This window comes from Gopherus evgoodei, chromosome 5, assembly GCF_007399415.2.
Source record: "Gopherus evgoodei ecotype Sinaloan lineage chromosome 5, rGopEvg1_v1.p, whole genome shotgun sequence".
Classification (NCBI taxonomy): Eukaryota; Metazoa; Chordata; order Testudines; family Testudinidae; genus Gopherus; species Gopherus evgoodei.
In genome coordinates, this window is record NC_044326.1 from 36,905,571 (window position 1) to 36,925,681 (window position 20,111).

At 44.4% G+C, this 20,111-nt stretch overlaps 1 protein-coding gene across 1 annotated transcript in view; it reads left to right on the top strand.

Moving 5' to 3' along the window:
• The window catches only part of STIM2 (stromal interaction molecule 2), a 146,661-nt gene continuing 126,550 nt past the window's right edge, over positions 1–20,111 (top strand). Inside the window, exon 1 of the mRNA XM_030564274.1 lies at positions 1–193. Within this exon, the coding sequence (XP_030420134.1) occupies positions 1–193 (193 nt within the window). The remainder of the gene's footprint in view (positions 194–20,111) is intronic.

Genomic DNA, 20,111 nt, shown 5'->3' on the forward strand with positions numbered 1-20,111 from the left:
ATGAGCGGGGTCCGGGTCCCGAGCGGCGCCCTGGGGAGGCGGCCGCGGGCAGCAGGAGCCCCCGTCCCGGTCCTGCTGCTGCTGGGGCTGCTCCTGGCCGCCGCCGCGGGATGCGAGCAGGAGTCCGGGGACGTGGCCGGGGGCAGGAGAAGAGGCGGCGCCTCCGCGGCAGAGTCCCCGGCAGTGATGACAGGTACCAGCCTGGGAGGGACCGTCCCCCGTGCGGAGACGGGGACCCCGGACAGGTTCCCCATTGGCCCCGGGCATAGCCTGGGACTGATCAGCCGAGCCCCGTCCCGCCCCCGGGGAGACCGGCGGGGATCCAGCCGAGCCGCGTCCCGTCCAGCATCTAGAGCCCAGCCAGGCACGCTGAAGCCCCGGCGGGCTGGGGGGGAGGGTGTCTACGGGCTGCGTTCCCCTCTGCGGCCCCCGTCTCCCCTTGATTTGTAAACTCCGCCAGAGCTTGGCTGCGCTTGCGGGTCCCACCCCGAGTTCTGGTGAACCTTCCTTCTCCCCAGCTGGGATGGACACTGCGGAGCCGCTGCTGCTCTCTGCAGAGAAGCCAGCCGGGTCTGCAGGGGACTGTCTGGGGCTGTTTTTTGGATGTTGTTGCTTGTGAAAATGAGCAGCATCAGCAGCAATGCGGTATTGACTCTGCTGTGAGAGCTTAGCTGGCAGTCGCAGGCTTCCCACTCATTAGCCCAGGAAAAGAATCTGAAAGTGGATCTCCGCTAGATCTTGTTGAATTAATGATCTTATTAAGAACTGGAGTCTCTTTTCCTGTGATAGCCTCCTGTTGTGGATTGTGTTTGTGTGAATGGAAAGAGTGTTTTGGAGGTTGGCTAGCTCGGAAGCTCTCTTCAGGTATAATAAGACGTCCCTCTTAACCATTTATCGTGTGTCTTGCTCCCAGGACATGGCTTCTATTAATGAGTTCCTGATTCCTCTGCAAAAAGGCACGTTCCTGGCATCTTTCACAGGGTGGAGGAGTCTTAGACACACACGAAGTGACTATTTAATTGTGCATTTATATCTATATTGGTGGGAAGGTTGCCAGAGAAACTAATTTAATTCCCACAAAATGTACTTGCAACATTAGTGTGCAGGTGATGGGTCAGAATGTGAGTGGCTTTAACAGAAGAATCATGAACAAATTTCAGTCTGTGTGCTATGAAATGATTCCTAGGGTAATTTTTAATAGCTTCAGAGGGTGTGTGTGTGTGCCTGTATGTATGTATATCTCATGGAATCTGCATGGGACCGTTAGACTTGTACCAGAAACTGTGGTAGTTTATGACTCAGTAGAGCAGCAAAACAGCTTTGGGAAAATTAGATGGCCCTCAGAAGCCTAACGGACAAACTTGCAAGTATTTTCAGTATTGCCAGCACAGCTCCCTATAAAGCTGCCAAGGAGCCAGATGCTGCAATGAAAATCATGCCTTCCCTGGGTCCTGGATATACTTGCGTGGAAAACTTTTGCTTCAGTAATATTTTTAATATTTTTAAAATAATTAATGCACATATTCAGTTTTATTTCTATAGAGAGTAAAATGTTGGTACCATTGATTATTTGAAAACAGATTATGATGAAACATTTAAAAGGAGTGTCCGTAAAACAGCCTTTTAATCTTAATATACATTTTTCATTAAGAATTTGGAAATATTGATATCAATAAAGTAACAAAGTACATCTGTTGAGATGCTTGTGTACATTTGAATAAACTGTTCTAATATTTTTGAATGGTAGGAAGCTTATAGCAGTTGTGAAAATCCTTAGACTGTCGGGTTCTTAATTGCAATGGGACAATACATAGATATTGTATTTAAAATTGGTTAAAAGTAGAGTAGAGCTTTGGTATGGGGTCACCAGGCTTAGAAAAGTGTAATCAGGAAAAGGAGTAAGAGGAAAGCATTGTAAGGATGTAAGTCAAAAGAGGCAGGGCCGGCCCACGACATTTTAGCACCTGAAGCAGGGAGCTCAAATGACGCCCCCTTACCCCCTCGCTTGGGCCAAAACTTTGAAACGTCTCAATTCTGCCTTCTTCCTGTTCTACTCCTCTTATGGTGCAGCTTTGCTACCTACCCCAATAAAGGAGAACTAGCAACTTGAAATGCAAAAGCAGCAAAGAATCCTGTGGCACCTTATAGACAGACGCTTTGGAGCATGAGCTTTCGTGAGTGAATACCCACTTCGTCAGATGCATGAAAACTTTGAAATGCCTTGTTCAAATATTTTAAGTAACATTTAACTTTCAAACAACTGAACAGCAAATGTAACTTTTCTTGTCTGCATAGTAAACACTGGCATTTTTATCTGTTTGAATAATCAAAGTGGTGCTTTCCGTGCCTTCTTGGTTACAAAGATTTGAACTGCTTCCTGGAGGTTCACAGTCTGGGTCAGCTTATGCTCTACTGAGATGCTTGCAAGGTCGGCCAGCCTCCCCTGTGTCATTGTGGAGCATAGATATGTTTTTATTAACTTCAGCTTGGAGAAGCTGTGTTCTCCACTGGCAGCTGTTACAGGAAATGTTAGAAGTATGCACAGAGCAACAAAAAGCATTTGGAAAGAGGGTGGTCATCTTATTTGTGTACATATATTCCAGAACAGCCTTTGGAATTCATCCTGCTGAAATGTATCTTGGCAGGGCTTTCAGTTCATCACCTAAATCACTCGCATCAGTATTGCACATGTCATCATGTGTCAACATTGTCTCTAGTGCCCTGCATTGCTGGTGTAGGTCTTCTTCAGGTATAGTGCAGAGTTTTGGAATATCATACAACATCCCAAATATACTGCTGTGTTCCTTGAGCTTCATGAAACATTCTTCAGCTGATTGAATTGCACATTCTAGCACCTGGTTAAAGAATTCAACTTTGAATTGTTGTTTGGGGTCTCTTATGGGATTATCCCATGCCTCATAATCAAAATGTATTCTTTAGTGACTCTTGTATTCTTGAATGGGTGCGAAAATAGTTTCAATGTGAAGTTCCTCTGCCAACTTCTGTGCACTCTTCAGAACGTTTTGAAATCCCTCATCTGACTGGTAAGACTGTAGGTATGACTTTGCTTTGTCCAGTTGTTCTGTTGCTCCAGATACATCAAGGTCAATGCCTTGGAGTCTCTTGCTTACAACATTTATTTCAAACAGTATGTCATGCCACAACACTAAGCCACACAAAAATTTGAAGTTATGTATGTTTCTGGTGATTCCATTTCCCTCTGCCATTCTTCTCCCATGAACAGTTCCTGTCATAGCATTTTCCTTCATAATGGCAACTATGGCATCATCTGTCTTCCCAGTTTGGTGTTTGATAGGCTTTATCGCCTCCACTTGACTTTCCCGTTGTGTGGTACTCAGTAGTTTCGGTGTCAGAGAGGATGTTCCCAGTTATTGCTTCAAAATTTGCCATTGGTGAGTTCATGCAGAGAAAAATATATAGATGCTTTGAATTACATTAAAAAATTCAGCAGCCTCACTAGAAGCTGATGCTGCATCATTGACCACCAAGCTCAATGAATGAGAACTGCATGGGACAAAAAAAAGCTTGAGGGCTTAACTCTTGGATCTGTGTCTGCACTTCTCTATTCTTTCCTCTCACATTGGCACCATTATTGTAGCCCTGACCTTTCATGTCAGCTATCACAATTCCCGTATCTTCCAGCTTTTCAAGAAGCTCATTTGTCATACCAGCTCCTGTAGTATCATCAATGTCAATACATTCTAGAAAATGCTCTCTGACAGTCACCATTGCAGGGACATTTTCACTGTTGTTGTTACAAAATGCACCATTAAAGTCATTGATGTCAAGTGTGCAGTCTAGAATAACAGAGTAATATCTTGCTGACTTCAGGTCTGCCACTGTCTTCTGTTTGACTTTTGTTGCCAGTAACTGTATGATCTCATTTTGAATTGTTTTTCCAAGGTAGTGGTGTGTGTACATTTCTTGGGTGGTGACTCTTCTTAGATGCTCCTGGAGTACGGCATCAAACTCAGCCATCAGCTCCCTAATTTTAAAGTTTTATTGTTTGGTACATACAACTGATCTGAAGTGCCATGCAATGCTAGGTTTTGGGTAGCAAGAATTCTCACAATGGTGATGAGCCTTCTCAGGACATTTTGCCAGTAAAGAGACTCTGATGCAATCTTCTCTAGATACTGATCATCTGTGGTGGGCTTTAACCTTAGTCTCATCTCAAGCTCTTTCCACCTATGGAATGCTCTCTGGTGATTTGCTGCCTTCTCATGGCATGCCAGATTTCTAGTCAGATTTTTCCAGTCCTTTGTTCCCGTAAAACCCAGTGTGGCTGGAACATTAGACTGGAAGAGTTTACAACAAAAACAGTATACAGCTTTCTGGGGTTTTGAGTACATAAGTCATGGCCTCTCCACTTTGTCACCATTGGGGATTTCACACCAGTATAGTGTTGGATGGAAACTTCTATTGTCATTGTCTTTGGGGAACATGAAGTTTTTCACTTGCTGTGGCCCATGCAGTACAAGGAAGTCTCTTAGGCTACTGCTCAAGGAAGTCCCTCAGGCTACTGCTCAAGTGGGTCCACAGTCCTGGATCATCTAGACTTAAGGAACCAAACTCAGCAGCAGCTGTTTTTTGTGCCTCCACCACACACTTCTCTGATCTACACTTTTCTTCAGGAATATGCGTGGTTACATCCATTTGAGATGGAGATATGGGTGCTGCAGTAGCTGCCAGGTCACCTACACTCTGATTAACTGGAAGATCAGGCATCTCCTCACTACTCACATCCTCACAGGGACCAGAAGGCTCACCGTGAACATTTGTCTGTGTATCTCAGGAGAGCTCCTTCCTGCTTAGGTAGAAAAGCTTCCTTTGCTTTTTTTCTTTTTCTGAATGCTGCCCCAGAGGGACATTTTCTTCTTTCACTCGTGACTGCTGTTCTGTGTCAGCTATAGTGGCTCTCAACACTCAACTGAAGGGGACAAATAAGCAGGCTGGTAGCAGGGCCTGAGTGAGGGAAGATATCAGGGTCTTAAGTGCCTAACTGGCTCCTACTACTTCAGTTGACTGCCTGTTCTCCTCATGTGGGTTCAGGGAAGCAGCAGGAAACAGGAAGCTCCCTGAGAAGCTGGTGTTAATCAGTCCAGGCTCCTGGGGATGCTAGAGAGGTACATAGGAGGCTGCTCCTCCTCCGCTCTCTCCCTGCAGCTCCTGCTGCTTTCTGTTGTTCCCTCTCACGTTTTCGCCTGTCTGTTATGTCTTTTGTGCCCTCTTTCCCCCAGCACAGCACTTCACCGTTACTGTGCATCTAGAGCAGAGAGAATGCATATGTATTAGTAGCAGACACAATTTTCTACGCTCTGGGTCCTTGTGGTGCACCCACAGAGTCTGGCACCTGAGGTGGCTGCCTGAGTTTGCCTCCTGGTAAGGCCAGTCCTGAAAAGAGTTTAAATAATTTACCAGTGTAAAGACTGTTAATGTTAAATGAAACAGTATTCTTGGTGCCCTGAGATAAAATTGTTAAATTTCTGTGGGTAAAATCTTAATGAATCTCTTTATGATAAGAATGACCTGAGGGTTAAAAAAATGCAGGCTCATCTGCAGTCTTTGAAATCTATAATTGATATCCTGAGTGACTCCTGCGATGCAGGGAAGTGAGGCAGCACAGTCTAGTGAACTGAACTTGGATTTGGGCGATGGGCAATCCTGAATTCTAGTCTTAGCTGTTCTGTTGACTTGCTGTGTAGTATTGGGCAAGTCACTTTTATCTTTTTCCCTGTCTGTAAATTTGGGATCATACCTCAGAAGGGCATTGTGAGGATTTGTTGTTTGTCGAGTGTTATGTAGTGGTGATTGTTGGTATTAGTAAACAGTTCAGAGATAGGGTACTGTGATTTATATTGATGCCGCTGTCTGTATTTCGTCATCTTTACAGACCAGATGAGTTGGTTTTTCAAGTGTGGATTTATATGAAATATAACCACAGAGACCTGTTCTGATTTTATGTGGACTGTAAATGCTATCTTTAATCATCGTACAACATTTTAATATCTTTATAACCTTTACAGCTTTTTCTCTTGTGGGGCAAGAAATCTTACTTCATAGCGCTATGTGTATTTAAGGTGCTCTGAGTGATTTTTTTAATGGATTTTTTTTGTTTATGCATCTTCCACATTTGAAATATCTCAGGCAAAGTGCAAGCTGCCATGCTTGCCAACTATGTATTTTTTTAAAGCATTATATATAGCATCATTATATATATGGATGGCCTTGTGGACACCCACCTCGCTGTCCTTCAGTTTGTCCAAAATACTACCATATAAACAATTCCCTGGCTTGCTATTTTATCTCCAGCAATTCTTCAAATCACTTAACTATTTAGCATCAATCAAGTTCCTTGACCTTCCCTTCAAAGCCCTACGCAGCCTGACCCCCTGCCTACCTTTTCTCATGTTTCTTTCTACTATTTCACCCTGCAAAAAATGTACATCTTCATTAGTACTTTATCCTACTTGAGTGCCTATGCTGTCTTCTTTGAGACTCCCTACACTTGAATCACTTCTCCAGTCTTGATTATCATGGCTCCATCCTCATTCTGTAAATTTTTCCTTAACACAGGTGATTCCAAAGCATTCTGTGGGTTATGATTATTCCACAGAAAAGCGTTATCAAACTAGACTATGCTGGTTTGTTCATTTACATTTACTTTAACAGCATATACAATTTAACTTCTCAGCTTTGAGAATTATTGAAAAGACTTCTTCTTTTCTCTCTCCCAGAAGTTTTTGAAAAAATTACTGAGGTCTTCTAGCTGTCTCAGAGCATCCTTGCAAAAATATAATTAACATTTTTGTACTGTTGTTCTTACTCAAGGGTTTTCAAACTGGGGGTCGGGACCCCTCAGGGGGTCATGAGGTTATTACATGGGGGGTTGCGAGATGTCAGGCTCCACCCCAAACCTCGCTGTGCCTCCAGCATTTATAATGGTGTTAAATACATAAAAAAGTGTTTTTAATGTATAAGGGGGGGGGTCACACTCAAAGTCTTGCTATGTGAAAGGGATCCCGAGTACAAAAGTCTAAGAACCCCTGTTCTAACTTGTAGAGATCTTGAAAATGACTCACTAATTTGAATTGAGGGATCCAAAATTAGAGCGTTACAAGAAAAAAATCTCCTTAAGAAACAGTTGCTTACTGCAGATCTGTCCTTGAAAGGATTACTTCACCTAATTTTTTGTAGGGAATTATAGAATAGAAGCTAAACATGGAAAAAATATCCCTGTCAGTGCCAAGTTGTTTACCATGCTATAGTTTTGTTTTTGTTTTTGTTTTGTTTGTATAGTGGTAATATGTAGTAAATCCAAACTTGGATCTGGACCACACTGTATTAACACATAACAGAGAGATCATCCCTGTTATGAAGAGTTTACAATCTAAGTTTAACTCAACCAATGGATACAGCATATAGATGAGAACCCTGTAATTGCCAGAGTTGCCTCTGGAGCCTTTTTACAAAGTTGACGTTACATTAGTTGCCTCTGGTCATCAAGTACAGAGGCTGATTTAAGTGGTAGGTTACATACCACAGTTAGCAGTTCTACTATTTCATATTTGACTTTCTCCAGAAGTTTTGGGTGAATATCATCTGGTCCTGGTGACTACTGTTAAATATATTTGTTTGTTCCAAAATCTCCTCTATTGACACCTCACTCTGGAGCAGTTCCTCAGAATTGTCACCTAAAAGAATGGCTCAGGTGTGAGAATCTTCTTCAAACCCTCTGCAGTGAAAACCAATGGAAATAATTCATTTAGCTTCTCTGCAGTGGTCTTGTCTTCCTTGAGTGCTCTGTTAACGTCTCGGTCATCCAGTGTCCCCACTGATTGTTTGGCATTCTACCTGCTTCTGATGTACTGAACAACAATTTTGCTGTTAGTTTTTGTCTTTTGCTAATTGCTTTTTACATTCTTTTTACACTTGACTTGCCAGAATTTATGCTCCTTTCTATTTTCCTCAATAAGGTTTGACTTCCAATTTTAAAGGATGTCTTTTTGTCTCTCACATAATCTTTTACTCTGTTTAGCCATGATGGCATTTTTGACCCCTTTCCTGATGATGATTATTATATTTTTTATTTTGGGTATACATTGTTTCCCTGCAGCTTGTAGGCATTTCGCTCTTGTGACTATTCCTTTTAATTTCCAGTTAACTAGCATCCTCATTATTGTATAGTTCTGCTTGTTGAAGTTAAATGCTATTATGGTTGGGTTCTTTTCGGCTATATTCCGTTCTTGTACTAGATCTTGTTACTTGGGACTAAATCAAGAATAGCCTCTCCCTGTGTGGGTTCCAGGACTAGCTGCTCAAAGAAGCAGTCATTAATAGTGTCTAGATATTTTACTCTGCATCCTGTCCTGAGGGGACATGTACCCAGTCAATGTGTGGATAATTGAAATCTCCCACTATTATGGAACTTTCTGTTTTTTGTAGCCTTTCTAATCTCTCTGAGCAATTCATGATCACTGTCAATATCCTGATCAGATGGTGGTTAGTATAGTCTGACTGCTATGCTCTTATTATTGAGGCATGGAATTTCTATCCATAGAGATTCTGTGGTCCAGTTTGATTAATGTAAGACTTTTTAATTATATTTGAGTCTAAACATCTGTCTCATATAGTGCTGCTCCCACACTACGCTGTTATTCCTACTTATTTTGTACTCTAGTATTACTGTATACCATTGATTATCATTGTTCCACCAGATTTCTCTGATACCTATTATGTCAATATCCTCATTTAATACCTGGCACTCAAGTTCAGTATTTAGACTCCTAGTATTTGCGTACAAGCTCTTATAAAATTTGGCAATATTAAGTTGTCTGCCTTCATGTGATGTAATTGACTTTTGATATGTTTCTCTTCAGATCCTACTTGTACTTTATCAACTTCTATTTCCTCTTTACAAGATATAGAGAATTCCTTTTAATAAATCCTTCCCAAGGGATGTGTGTGTTCAAACTCTGTGCTCCTCTGCACCAGTCAGCTTTCCCCCAGCCCTTCATTCAGATAATTTTATTTGTGCTGCTCTATCCCTGCAGATGAGCTCATGAAGAATGTGCAGAAACATACACCTTGTTAAAGTAGGTGTTTCAGGTTGTGTCTGTACTTTGAGTTGAGCAATCAGTAGCCAGGGAATCTGTATAGCTAAGCTATTGCAGAGCCCAGGTATAGACAAGATTGGTGTAATTTACACTGGATGAGTTTTCTCCTGCTTGATACACAGGTAAGTTCAATTGGTGCAATTCATTGCTACTTTGTCTATACCTGGGGTTTGCCATGATACAGTTACACTGGCTGTTGGCTAGCAACTGCTGAATCCCAGCTATGGAGTAGGGCTTGAATATAGAATTAACGAAGGCTTCTTTGTCCATAGTTGAGCATTTCCTAAGACTTCCTTTCAGATGTTTCATATCTTGAGTCTTCTACTATTTTTATTGTAGTAGTACTGTAAATGCCATATCCCTGGTTGAGGCAAGCTTTGTTTCATGCAGGGGTGTTTCTTAGGGACCACTGGTGATCAGTGAACATTGTCTAGTGACACGATGCTGACTCTTGTTTCCTTCTGTTGCATTTCATTACAGAGAGCTGAAGATAAATTGCATGGAAAGTAATGTGAAAGTATTTAAAGAATGGCTTCACTTGTCACAGGGAAGTGTTTCAGTCATAAGTGAGAGTAGGGTGATCCATGTTATCTTGAACGCGAGAGGACATACTGTCAAGTCTACCTGCATACTTGGCTGTGGTCAACACTGTGGAAGACACTCTTCTTTCTTAATACTTCCTATGTATATTGAAAATAATAATAGTTAAACTACTAAAAGTTGGTGTCCTTTTGATCAGTTTCACTTACTGAGCTGTAATCCTGTTTCCTTTTTTACTTAACATATCTTAGTTCTGTAGATACATTTTAGGGAAAAAGAGATGGGTTATAAAACTTATTCTAAGCAGCTGCCATGTAAGGTATGAGGCATAAAAGTGATGGCTTGCAAATTTGTACAGTTATTTGCCGTGAGTTAGGAGTGGAGCCATGAGTGAATGATTGAGATCTTCTCGAACTTAAAGGCAAGAAAAAAGTGTAATATTCCAAGTTAAATTGTTTATGCCATATTTGTTGACTCTAACAGTCTTAGTTTTATGCAATATTTGTCCTTTCTTCTGTGTCCTTTTGCTTTCCCCCTTTTAAAGCTAATTACTGTGGGAATAATGCCATCACTGGTATGAAAGGAGTTTAGTGATGTCCACAACTATGGCATAAAGTTATGTAATAGCTGTAAAATTATTTTTAAAATATAGGGATCTATGTAATGTTTATAGTATATGGCATAAATATATAAACCCTACATATAGTCCTTAAAAACAAAATAAACCCCAGTGTGTAGAATATAGGAGTTAAGTTTCAAGTTATATAAAATGAACTTCTCTCATACTAAAGGCAACAGTGTTTCCATAGTAACTAATACATTTCAGAGGGATAGAAAAAAGGGGGGAAGTGAATAAAATGAATACACATGGTTGGAATTGCTCATGGCATAAACAAAATGTGGTGATGTTGAGGTACAATAAAGTTTTTATTGTATGATTCACTTATGACTAATATGGGCACCCCAGACTCATAGCAGTAATTTGTATCGCCACACAATATCAGATTCTCAGTTTTTGTCATTACCCTCTCCTCCTTCCCAGTACTTTCTTCCCCCATTCCATCTCTCCCAAAAAGGCAGTATTCACAGATGAATGTGAAAGGAATAATTAAAATTATGTGCAAAACACGGGAAGCTACTCTTTGGTTTAGAGTAAAATCTGTATCTATGAAGTGGGAGACAGTGTTGTCAGAACAACTGAGGCTTTAAAAAAAAAAAAAGAGGGGGGAGGGAAGGGACTTTATCTCCTCCTGAAGCCCCTATACCATGGTGTGTAAGGGCTATAAACAGCCCACAACGTGCTGGGGAGAATTTCTCTAATGCAGATTATACACTGAGCTTCTATAGGTGGACCTTTGCTGGTCCCCCTGCAAGTCCTGGCTGTAGGAAGTGAAGCTTAGGGTGGAAGGGATCTGGCTGGGTGCCATGCCACTGACCGTTCTGGCTTGTGTGGCACTCAGAGTAGTCATCAAGACTGACTCACCATGACTGATTTAGCCTACTCACCAGCCCAGAATTTGGTGGGTGCAAAGATAACTTAAACCTACTTTGGCCACCTCTTTTCCTTCAGGTTGTGCCTTCTTTGCTGTGCCACTCAAAAGCATTTTAAAAAAATCCTTTGTACTCTTTCCAATTAAAATTAATACCCAAATTGTGGGTGTTTTGTGTTTTTTGGTCCCTATGGTTAATTGTTATAGGAAAATTGCTTTTCTTCCGCTCACCCTCTGAAACTGAGGGACAGATGATACGTTTTCTGATGCCGTTAATGCTCTATGTTCCAAAAAGTTAGTCTTGCATCTGTGTTTTAGAAGTGTAAGACTGGAAGGGACCTTGAGCGGTCAAGTCTAATCCCATGTGCTGAAGCAGGACCAAGTAAACCTAGACCATATCTGACAGGTGTTTGGAGGTTCTTCTTCGAGTGATTGCTCATATCCATTCCAGTTAGGTATGCGCGCGCCACGTGCATGTTCTTCGGAAGATTTTTACCCTAGGAACCCCAGTGGGTTGGCTGGGTCGCCCCCTGGAGTGGCATCGCCATGGCGGCGGATATATACCCCTGCCGAGCCGACCGCTCCTCAGTTCCTTCTTACCGCCCGTGTCGGTCATTGGAACAGTGGAGCACAGCTCAGCTGTCCTCCACTCCCCTAGCTACTCCTTGTTCTTCACCGGTCATGGTCTTGATGCCGCTCGCAGTCCCGGCACCGCTCATCTATCCAGTACCGGTCGTACTCGCGGCACAGATCGATGTCTCGGCCTCTGACCCAGTACTCTCGGTAGCGCTTCAGCTCCCAGCACTGCTCCCGGCACTGCGACTCTCGCAGCCATTCCTGTCGCCGACGTTCGAGATCCAGGTCTACCTCTCGGCACCGTGCCAGTCACAGGTCTCGGTCTTGGCACTGGTATGACTCCAGGTGCCGATCCCCGGTGCCAAGGAGATCACAGATGATGAGACAGAGGGACACTTATCACGGTCTCTCAGCTTCTCCTTGGCCGTCCCGGCACCCGTCCATGTCTTCCCAGGCGGACAATGCATATGCCCAGGACAGAGACGTTGATGTGCCTGCCGCGTTATTCTACAAGCCCCAGGCTCAGAATCACTGACCTCAATAGTGGGCATTCTGGACACCTTGGGCATACCATCAGGCCCAAGGTGTGCATCCAGGCCCATCGTGCTCGGCCCAATCAGAGCACCGGGTGCCAGAGGCCACCATAAGCTGCCCTCCTCCTTCTGTTTCGGAGGAAGTGTCGACCCAGCCACAGGACTCCCACGTCCCGAGGGAGACGGAGGCTGTCCACCCAGAGGAGCCCTCGACTGACCCGCTTGTTCCGGGTATCTCCTCATCCTCCTCCCCTGACGAGGCGGTAGCTGGAACATCGTCGGTAGGCCCCCCACCGATTGACCTAAGAGCCCACCAGGACCACCTCAGGCGTGTTGCACAGAATATGAACTTGCAAGTCGAGGAGGTCCCGGAGGTGGAAGACCCAGTGGTGGACATCTTAACATCAGATGCCGCCACGAGAGTGGCTCTCCCCTTTATATGGACAATCCAGGCCAATGCCGTCACAATCTGGCAGTCTCCAGCCTCTGTTCCACCTGCTGCCTGGGGAGTGGAACGTAAATATATGGTGCACTCCAAGGGCTACGAATATTTATATGTCCATCCCCCTCCTTGCTCCCTTGTTGTCCAGTCGGTCAATGAGAGGGAATGCCATGGCCAGCAGGCCCCAGCCCCGAAATCAAAAGACGCAAGGCGCATGGACTTGCTGGGCCACAAAGTCTATTCTGCAGGGGTGCTCCAACTCCGTGTGGCTAATCAGCAAGCCCTGCGTAGCCACTATAATTACAATACCTGGGCAGCAGCGGACAAATTCAAGGAGTTGCTCCACAGGACTCCTGTCAGGAATTTGCGGCCATCCTGGATGAGGGATAAAAGGTGGCTAGAACTTCACTCCAGGCTTCCCTGGACGCAGTGGACTCCGCAGCCAGGACCCTAGCCTCCGGGGTGACTATGAGGCATATATCTTGGCTTCAAGTCTCAGGCCTTCCCCCAGAGCTCCAACATACTATCTAGGACCTCCCCTTTGAAGGACAAGGCCTATTTTCAGATAAGACTGACCTTAGGCTGCAAAGCCTAAAAGACAACAGGGTCATCATGCGCTTGCTGGGCATGCATACACCAGTGGCGCAGCGCAGGCCGTTCTGCCCCCAGCCACACTGCCCTTACCCTCAGCCCAGACAGAAACAGGACTTTGCTAGAAGGCGGGGTAGAACCGATCTCCGTAGGCAGTCAGGCAATCAAGGGGGCCAGAACCAAGGTCCCTCCAAACCTTCCACAGGGCCAAAATCCTCCTTTTGAAGGTGCGCCCGAGGGCATCATACCAGTATCGTAAATGATCCGTCCCCTCTTTTCTCCAACCACCTCTCCCTTTTCCTCCCTGCGTGGTCCCAGCTAACGTCAGATCGCTGGGTCTTATGCATGCTGGAATTTGGGTACCACCTCCAATTTAATTCACCCCCCCCTTCACCCTCCTTCCTCGTCCCTCTTCAGGGACCCTTCTCACAAGCAACTCCTCCAGGAGGTGCAAACGCTCCTCGCCAAAGGAGCCATAGAGGAGGTACCGGAACACGAATGGGGCAAGGGGTTTTACTCCCGCTACTTCCTAATCCCCAAGGCAAAAGGGGGTCTCAGACCTATCCTGGACCTGTGGGAACTCAACAGACACATGGTAAAGTTGAAGTTCTGTATGGTATCCCTGGGGACCATCATCCCATCCCTGGATCCTGGAGACTGGTATGCCGCCCTTGACATGAAACCATCTACCCACCTCACAGGAGGTTCTTCCGGTTCGTAGTCAACCGCCAACATTTTCAGTTCGCATTCCTTCCGTTCGGCCTCTCTGCAGCCCCAAGAGTATTTATGAAATGCATGGCTGTAGTCGCTGCCCACCTCTGCTGTCGTTGGGTACATATTTTTCCGTATCTAGACGACTGGCTCATCCGAGGAACCTCCGAGGCACAAGTGACGCATCATGTCGGCATTGTAAAGGACCTTTTCCTACATCTAGTCCTAATGATCAATGCAGAAAAATCCACTCTGACTCCCACTCAGAGGATAGACTTCATTGGCGCCACCCTGGACTCCAACCTCGCCAGGGTCTGCTTACCACTGCCCCGGTTCCAGGCAATGGTGGCCATCATCCAAAGTCTGCAAGCTGTTCCGTTGACTTCAGTTCACACTTGCCTCAGTCTCCTGGGTCACATGGTGGCCTGCATGTTTGTGATGAAATACACCAGACTTCGCCTCCTCCCCCTCCAATCGTGGCTCAACTCAGTGTACCGACCAGGCAGGGATGCCATAGGCATGATCGTCACCATTCCCCCGAGCATCCTAGGCTCCTTCGAATGGTGGCTGACGCCATCCCTGGTGTGCGCAGGGCTGCCTTTCCATCCGCCCCAGTCCTCTGCTTCCCTGACGACGGACGCATCATCTCTTGGCTGGGGTGCTTACCTCCGGCATCTGTGCACTCAAGGCCTTTGGTCATCTCAGGAACTGGCCTTGCACATCAATGTCCGGGAGCTGAGAGCAGTCCGCCTTGCTTGCCAGATGTTCCAACAGCACTTGCAGGGCCGTTGTGTGTTGATATTCACCAACAACGCGACAGCCATGTACTGTATAAACAAACAGGGCAGGACAAGGTCCTTGACCCTTTGCCAGGAGGCCTTATGACTCTGGGACTTTTGTATAGCCCACTCTATAGACCTCATAGCGTCCTTTCTCCCAGGGGTTTGGAACACTCTGGCGGATCGCCTCAGCAGATCCTTCCTTTCCCACGAGTGGTCACTTCGCCCGGACGTTACTCTTTCGGTCTTCCAGAAGTGGGGATTTCCTCATGTAGACCTCTTCACGTCCTGCGAGAACAGGAAATGCCAGATGTTCTGTTCCTTTCAAGGCCTCTAAGAGGGTTCGATAGCGGACACTTTACTCGTACCGTGGACGACGCACCTGCTATACGCCTTTCCACCATTCCCGCTCGTCCACAAGGTCCTGCTGAAAGTATGCAGAGACAGAGCCCACTTGATCATGATCGCTCCAGTGTGGCCCAGACAGCACTGGTACACCATGTTGCTAGACCTGTCAATAGCCGACCCTATCCCACTACCTCTGCACCTGGACCTGATAACTCAGGACCACGGCAAACTGCATCACCCAGACCTGCAGTCCCTCCATCTCACGGCATGGCTCCTGAGTGGTTGACCCAGTCTGAGTTGTGTTGCTCTGCCCCAGTGCAACAAGTTCTCTTGGGAAGCAGAAAACCTTCTACTAGGGCAACGTATCTGGCCAAGTGGTAGCGTTTCACATGCTGGTGTGCAGAGCACAACGTTCTTCCCGCCGAGGCCCCCATCCCTGCCATCTTGGACTACCTCTGATCCCTTAAACAACAGGGCCTAGCGATGATATCTTTGAGGGTGCACTTGGCTGCCATCTCTACCTTCCACCCAAGGGAGAATGGCCGCTCAGTGTTTTCTCATCCTATGGTATCTCGATTCCTCAAGGGCTTGGAGCGCCTTTACCCCCAGGTACGCCACCCCGCCCCAACCTGGGGCCTCAACCTGGTTCTTGCCAGACGTATGTCAGCCCCATTCGAGCCATTAGTGACTTGCTCCCTTCGCTGCCTGTCCTGGAAAACCGCTTTCCTTGTAGCCATCACATCAGTGAGACGGGTTTCTGAACTCCGGGCTCTCGGGGCAGACCCTCCATATACTGTCTTCCACAGGGACAAGGTGCAGTTGCATCCACACCTGGCCTTTCTCCCCAAAGTGGTATCGGCTTTCCATGTTAACCAGGAGATCTTCCTACTGATCTTCTTCCCGAAGCCGCATTCATCACGCAGGGAGCAACAGCTGTACTCCCTAGACGTCCGTAGAGTGCTTGCTTTTTATATCGAGCAGACAAAGCCCTTCCACAGAACCCCCCCAACTCTTCATCGCGGTGGCAGAGCGCATGAAGGGCCTTCCCGTTTCCTCACAAAGGATTTCATCCTGGGTGACATCGTGCATCTGCACCTGTTACGACTTGGCTCACGTTCCGTCAAGCCACCTCACTGCACACTCTACCAGGGCTCAAGCCTCATCTGCTGCTTTCCTGGCTCCCCCATCTAGACAAAGATGAGGAATCCACAGCCTCCCTCAGAAGCCTGTTCAAGTACTTCACTACTATAGTTAGAAATCTTTTCCTAATATCTAGCTTAAACCTCCTTTGCTGCAGATTAAGCCCATTACTATTTGTCCTACCTTCAGTGGACACAGAGAACAATTAGAGAGTCAAAGTGGGGGAGGTAATATTTTTATTGGACCAACTTCTATTGGTGAGAGAGACAAGCTTTCAAGCCATGCAGAGCTCTTCTTTAGTCCAATAAGGTACTGCCTCACCTACCTTGTGTCCCTAATGTCCTGGGGCTGCCATGGCTACAACTACACTGCATAGACAGTAAGAACAATTCATCACTCTCCTCTTTATAAGAGCCCTTAATATGTTTGAAGACTTATGCCCAAGACTGAGGTGCCCTCTTAATCTTCTTTTCTCAAGACTAACCATGCCCACTTTCTAAACTATCATTTCTGTTGCTCTCCTCTGGAGTTTCTCCAATTGGTCTGTGTCCTTCTTAAAGTGTGGCACCCAGAACTGGATGGAGTACTCCATCTGAGACTTCACCAATGTTGAGTAGAATGGGACAGTTATTTCCTGTGTCTTACGTACGATGGTTCTGTTAATATACTTCAGAACTTTTTTAGATAAAGAGAAGTCAAATTACTGTAATTTAATAAGCATATATGCTAATGTTGCTCACAGATTTATGGGGATAGTCTTCCCACTTCAGTCATATGACTAAGGACTAAATTATAGTAGCATTGCATTATTAAACTTGAACATAGCCTTGAGATTTAAGTATCCTCCATCTGGGGCCTATATATACTTGAGAAGCAGAAAGCAAATTTGCATGTATTTTTTTTTAAAATGACTTTATTAAGACCATTCAGATTTGTGAGCAGTACCTGTAGCAATTTCCACCAGTCTGGTTTTACCACAAGTTGTGAGAGTATGCACTAACTACGTTTGGGACTTATGTGATGCTTCAATTTTACATTCTGTTTGTTTTATAGCAAGAACTGTGCCTATGCCAGATTTGCTAGGAAGTTTCTAAAATGATTTCCCTGTCCAGTGTGTGCTAAAATTATTTTGAGTTTTTGGGGGGCTTCAAAAGGCAGTTATGTCCACATCTGAAGAAAAGAGAGGATGAGAAATTGTTGCTGGTAGATTTATCTCTAGTAACAGTTTATCAGCAAAGTTCCTTGGAGGTAACCACTTCATAAACTGTTAGATTAGTCTCTCTCTTTCTCCTCTCTCATATATATCATTTGGAAATATCACTGCTAAATATTGCAACTGCTTCCAGTATCTTTGGGGACCATTCTGTATTAAGTTAATGACTGGTTTATGCACCATGGTAGGCTAGGGATTGTATGCAACTTCAGTGGAGAGGATTATCAGAGCTTCTTCAGCAAATAAAATCCAGATCTGAGGAGGAGTGACTTAGGCAAATCACTGAGGCTGTGAACAGCTCCAGAGAGTTATTGCTCCCTGGGGAGGCTTGCATATACTGGTTTAAACTGGATTTTCGGAGATGTACAGACAAAGACAGGGTTTTTGGTATACAGAGGCTGAATTTGATGCAGCTCAGTGCTGCCTTTTGATTCAGTGGGCAGAAACTTCTATCCATGAGGGGACCCAACCTTAACCACTGGTGTTGGACTCCAGTCAGACCTGCTGTGAGGAAATCACAGTGAGGTGCAAGCCCAAGTCCCCAGTCTGGAAGGAGAAAGACATCGAGACGTTGCTTGAGAGGTGATGACTGATGGTCTGAAACCTTAAGTGGGTGCCTTTGAAGGACCAAGGGGGGGGGGGAAGGAATGTAAATGCAGTTACTCCTGAAATTGTGACTCACATTTTTCAGTTTTGTGTATTAATAAAATGAAGAGCAAAAATGACATGAAAGAAATTATACTGTTGATGTAAACAAGCTAAAGCTAATTTGTAGATTAGTTTGACATTTGTTTCAAAATCATGTTGATACAGGAGTTCCCCTTTCTTGTAGCTTTACAGTCATTCCCTAATTGCTATCAAAAGGGCTGCAAGACCATTTTTATTATTTCTAACTTGCAGCTTTTATTTGAGTTACAGGGATGATGGGGAGGGGGTAAAACTTAGAAGTGTGAATTCATTAGGCAAAATAAATAGCTAATGGTTTGAGTGTGAAGCATGGCTTCCTGTTTCTATATAGAGTTCTCAAATTTATCTTAATTAATGGTATGCATCTTGGAGTGTCTTATTTTTTGACTTGCTACATTATGAGATATAGAAAAAGCCTCCACGTGTTCTCCTTGTGACTTTGGAATTAAAAATCATGTTAAGTGGGTGCATCAGAGCAGGTAACACTTGGCCAGTGCACATCTTTAATTAGTATTTGTCTTTCGAGGCATATAATTTAGCAATTAGATTGTGGAACATTGCCACCTACCAGATCTCTTATCTCCTGCCCAGTTCAAACTTACAACAAATTTACACTCACCAAAGTGAAACTGCACAGCCATAGAGGGTATTGTAGTTATTGAGCTATTTAAACCTAATCTTGTTGACTGAAGCATGAATAAAGTTCCACTGCCTCCTAAGCATATCAGTGTTTGTTACTTGAAATACACCAAGTAAAATAAAACTCACAGAAAATGCAAGAATATGTTTTTGTTTTTAAACAAACAATTTCTGAAAATGCATTCGCTGTAATGTCTCTTAATCTGGTTGTGTTGCCGGAATTGATGTGAGACATGTAGTTTCAGTATCTCTTCCAAGTCTCTTTCCTTGCCTCTGTTTAGGGACAGAATTGGGCACATGTAGGGGGAGAGTAGGACCAGGTAACATATGAAAGTGTTGGGAGCGGGAAGAGAACACATAGGAGGAAAGCTTGCTGAGAGAGTGAGTTTGGGAGACTTTTGATCAAGGCAGAAAGTTAAATCATGGTGCCTGCAAGTTTCGGTACTAGGACTGGTGTTTTAGTGTATTGGATCTTGAAAAAAGGGGTGAATACTGAGTGTCTAAATTTGCAGAAGACTGAATTAATTAGATTTGTCAAGACCACTGAGAGAACTTCTGAGAGACCTAACCATGGTAGTTGAATGGAGAAAACAGTGGCAACAATTTAGTGTTGGCACATGCAAAGGAATGGATGTTGAAGGGAATAACTTGAACTATATGGACACCTTTCTGGGATTTAAATTAACTGTCATCTGTTTGTGGAGCGCTCCGTGTAGCGGTGGTATAAAAATAATATTAGCATGTATGAGAATGGTTTGGAAAGAAAATAATATAATCCCACTCTAAATCAGTGGTATGACCCCACTTGGAGACAGTCTTCAGTTCTGGTTACCCAGTGTCAAAAAGGTTTTAATAGGAATAAAGGAGGTTCAGGGAATGGCAACAAGAATGATTAAGAGCATAGAAAAGTCTCATATGAAGAGAAATTGAAAAGACTGACATGCATCTGACAAAGTGGGTATTCACCCAAGAAAGCTTATGCTCCAGTACTTCTGTTAAGTCTGTAAGGTGCCACAGGACTCTTTGTCGCTTTTTACAGATCCAGACTAACACAGCTACTCCTCTGATACTTGAAAAGACTGGGATTGTTTAGTTTAGACAAATTCAAGGGGACATGATAAAAGTATAGAAAATAAATAACTGGAATTCTAGTCATTCTTTCTTTTAAAAGAACAAGAGTACATTCACAAACTTCATCTGACATGACCTTGAAAGGTACCATTCAAAATTGTTAGAAGGAAATACTATTCCACACAATGCACTTACCCCATGGCAATGGGATCTT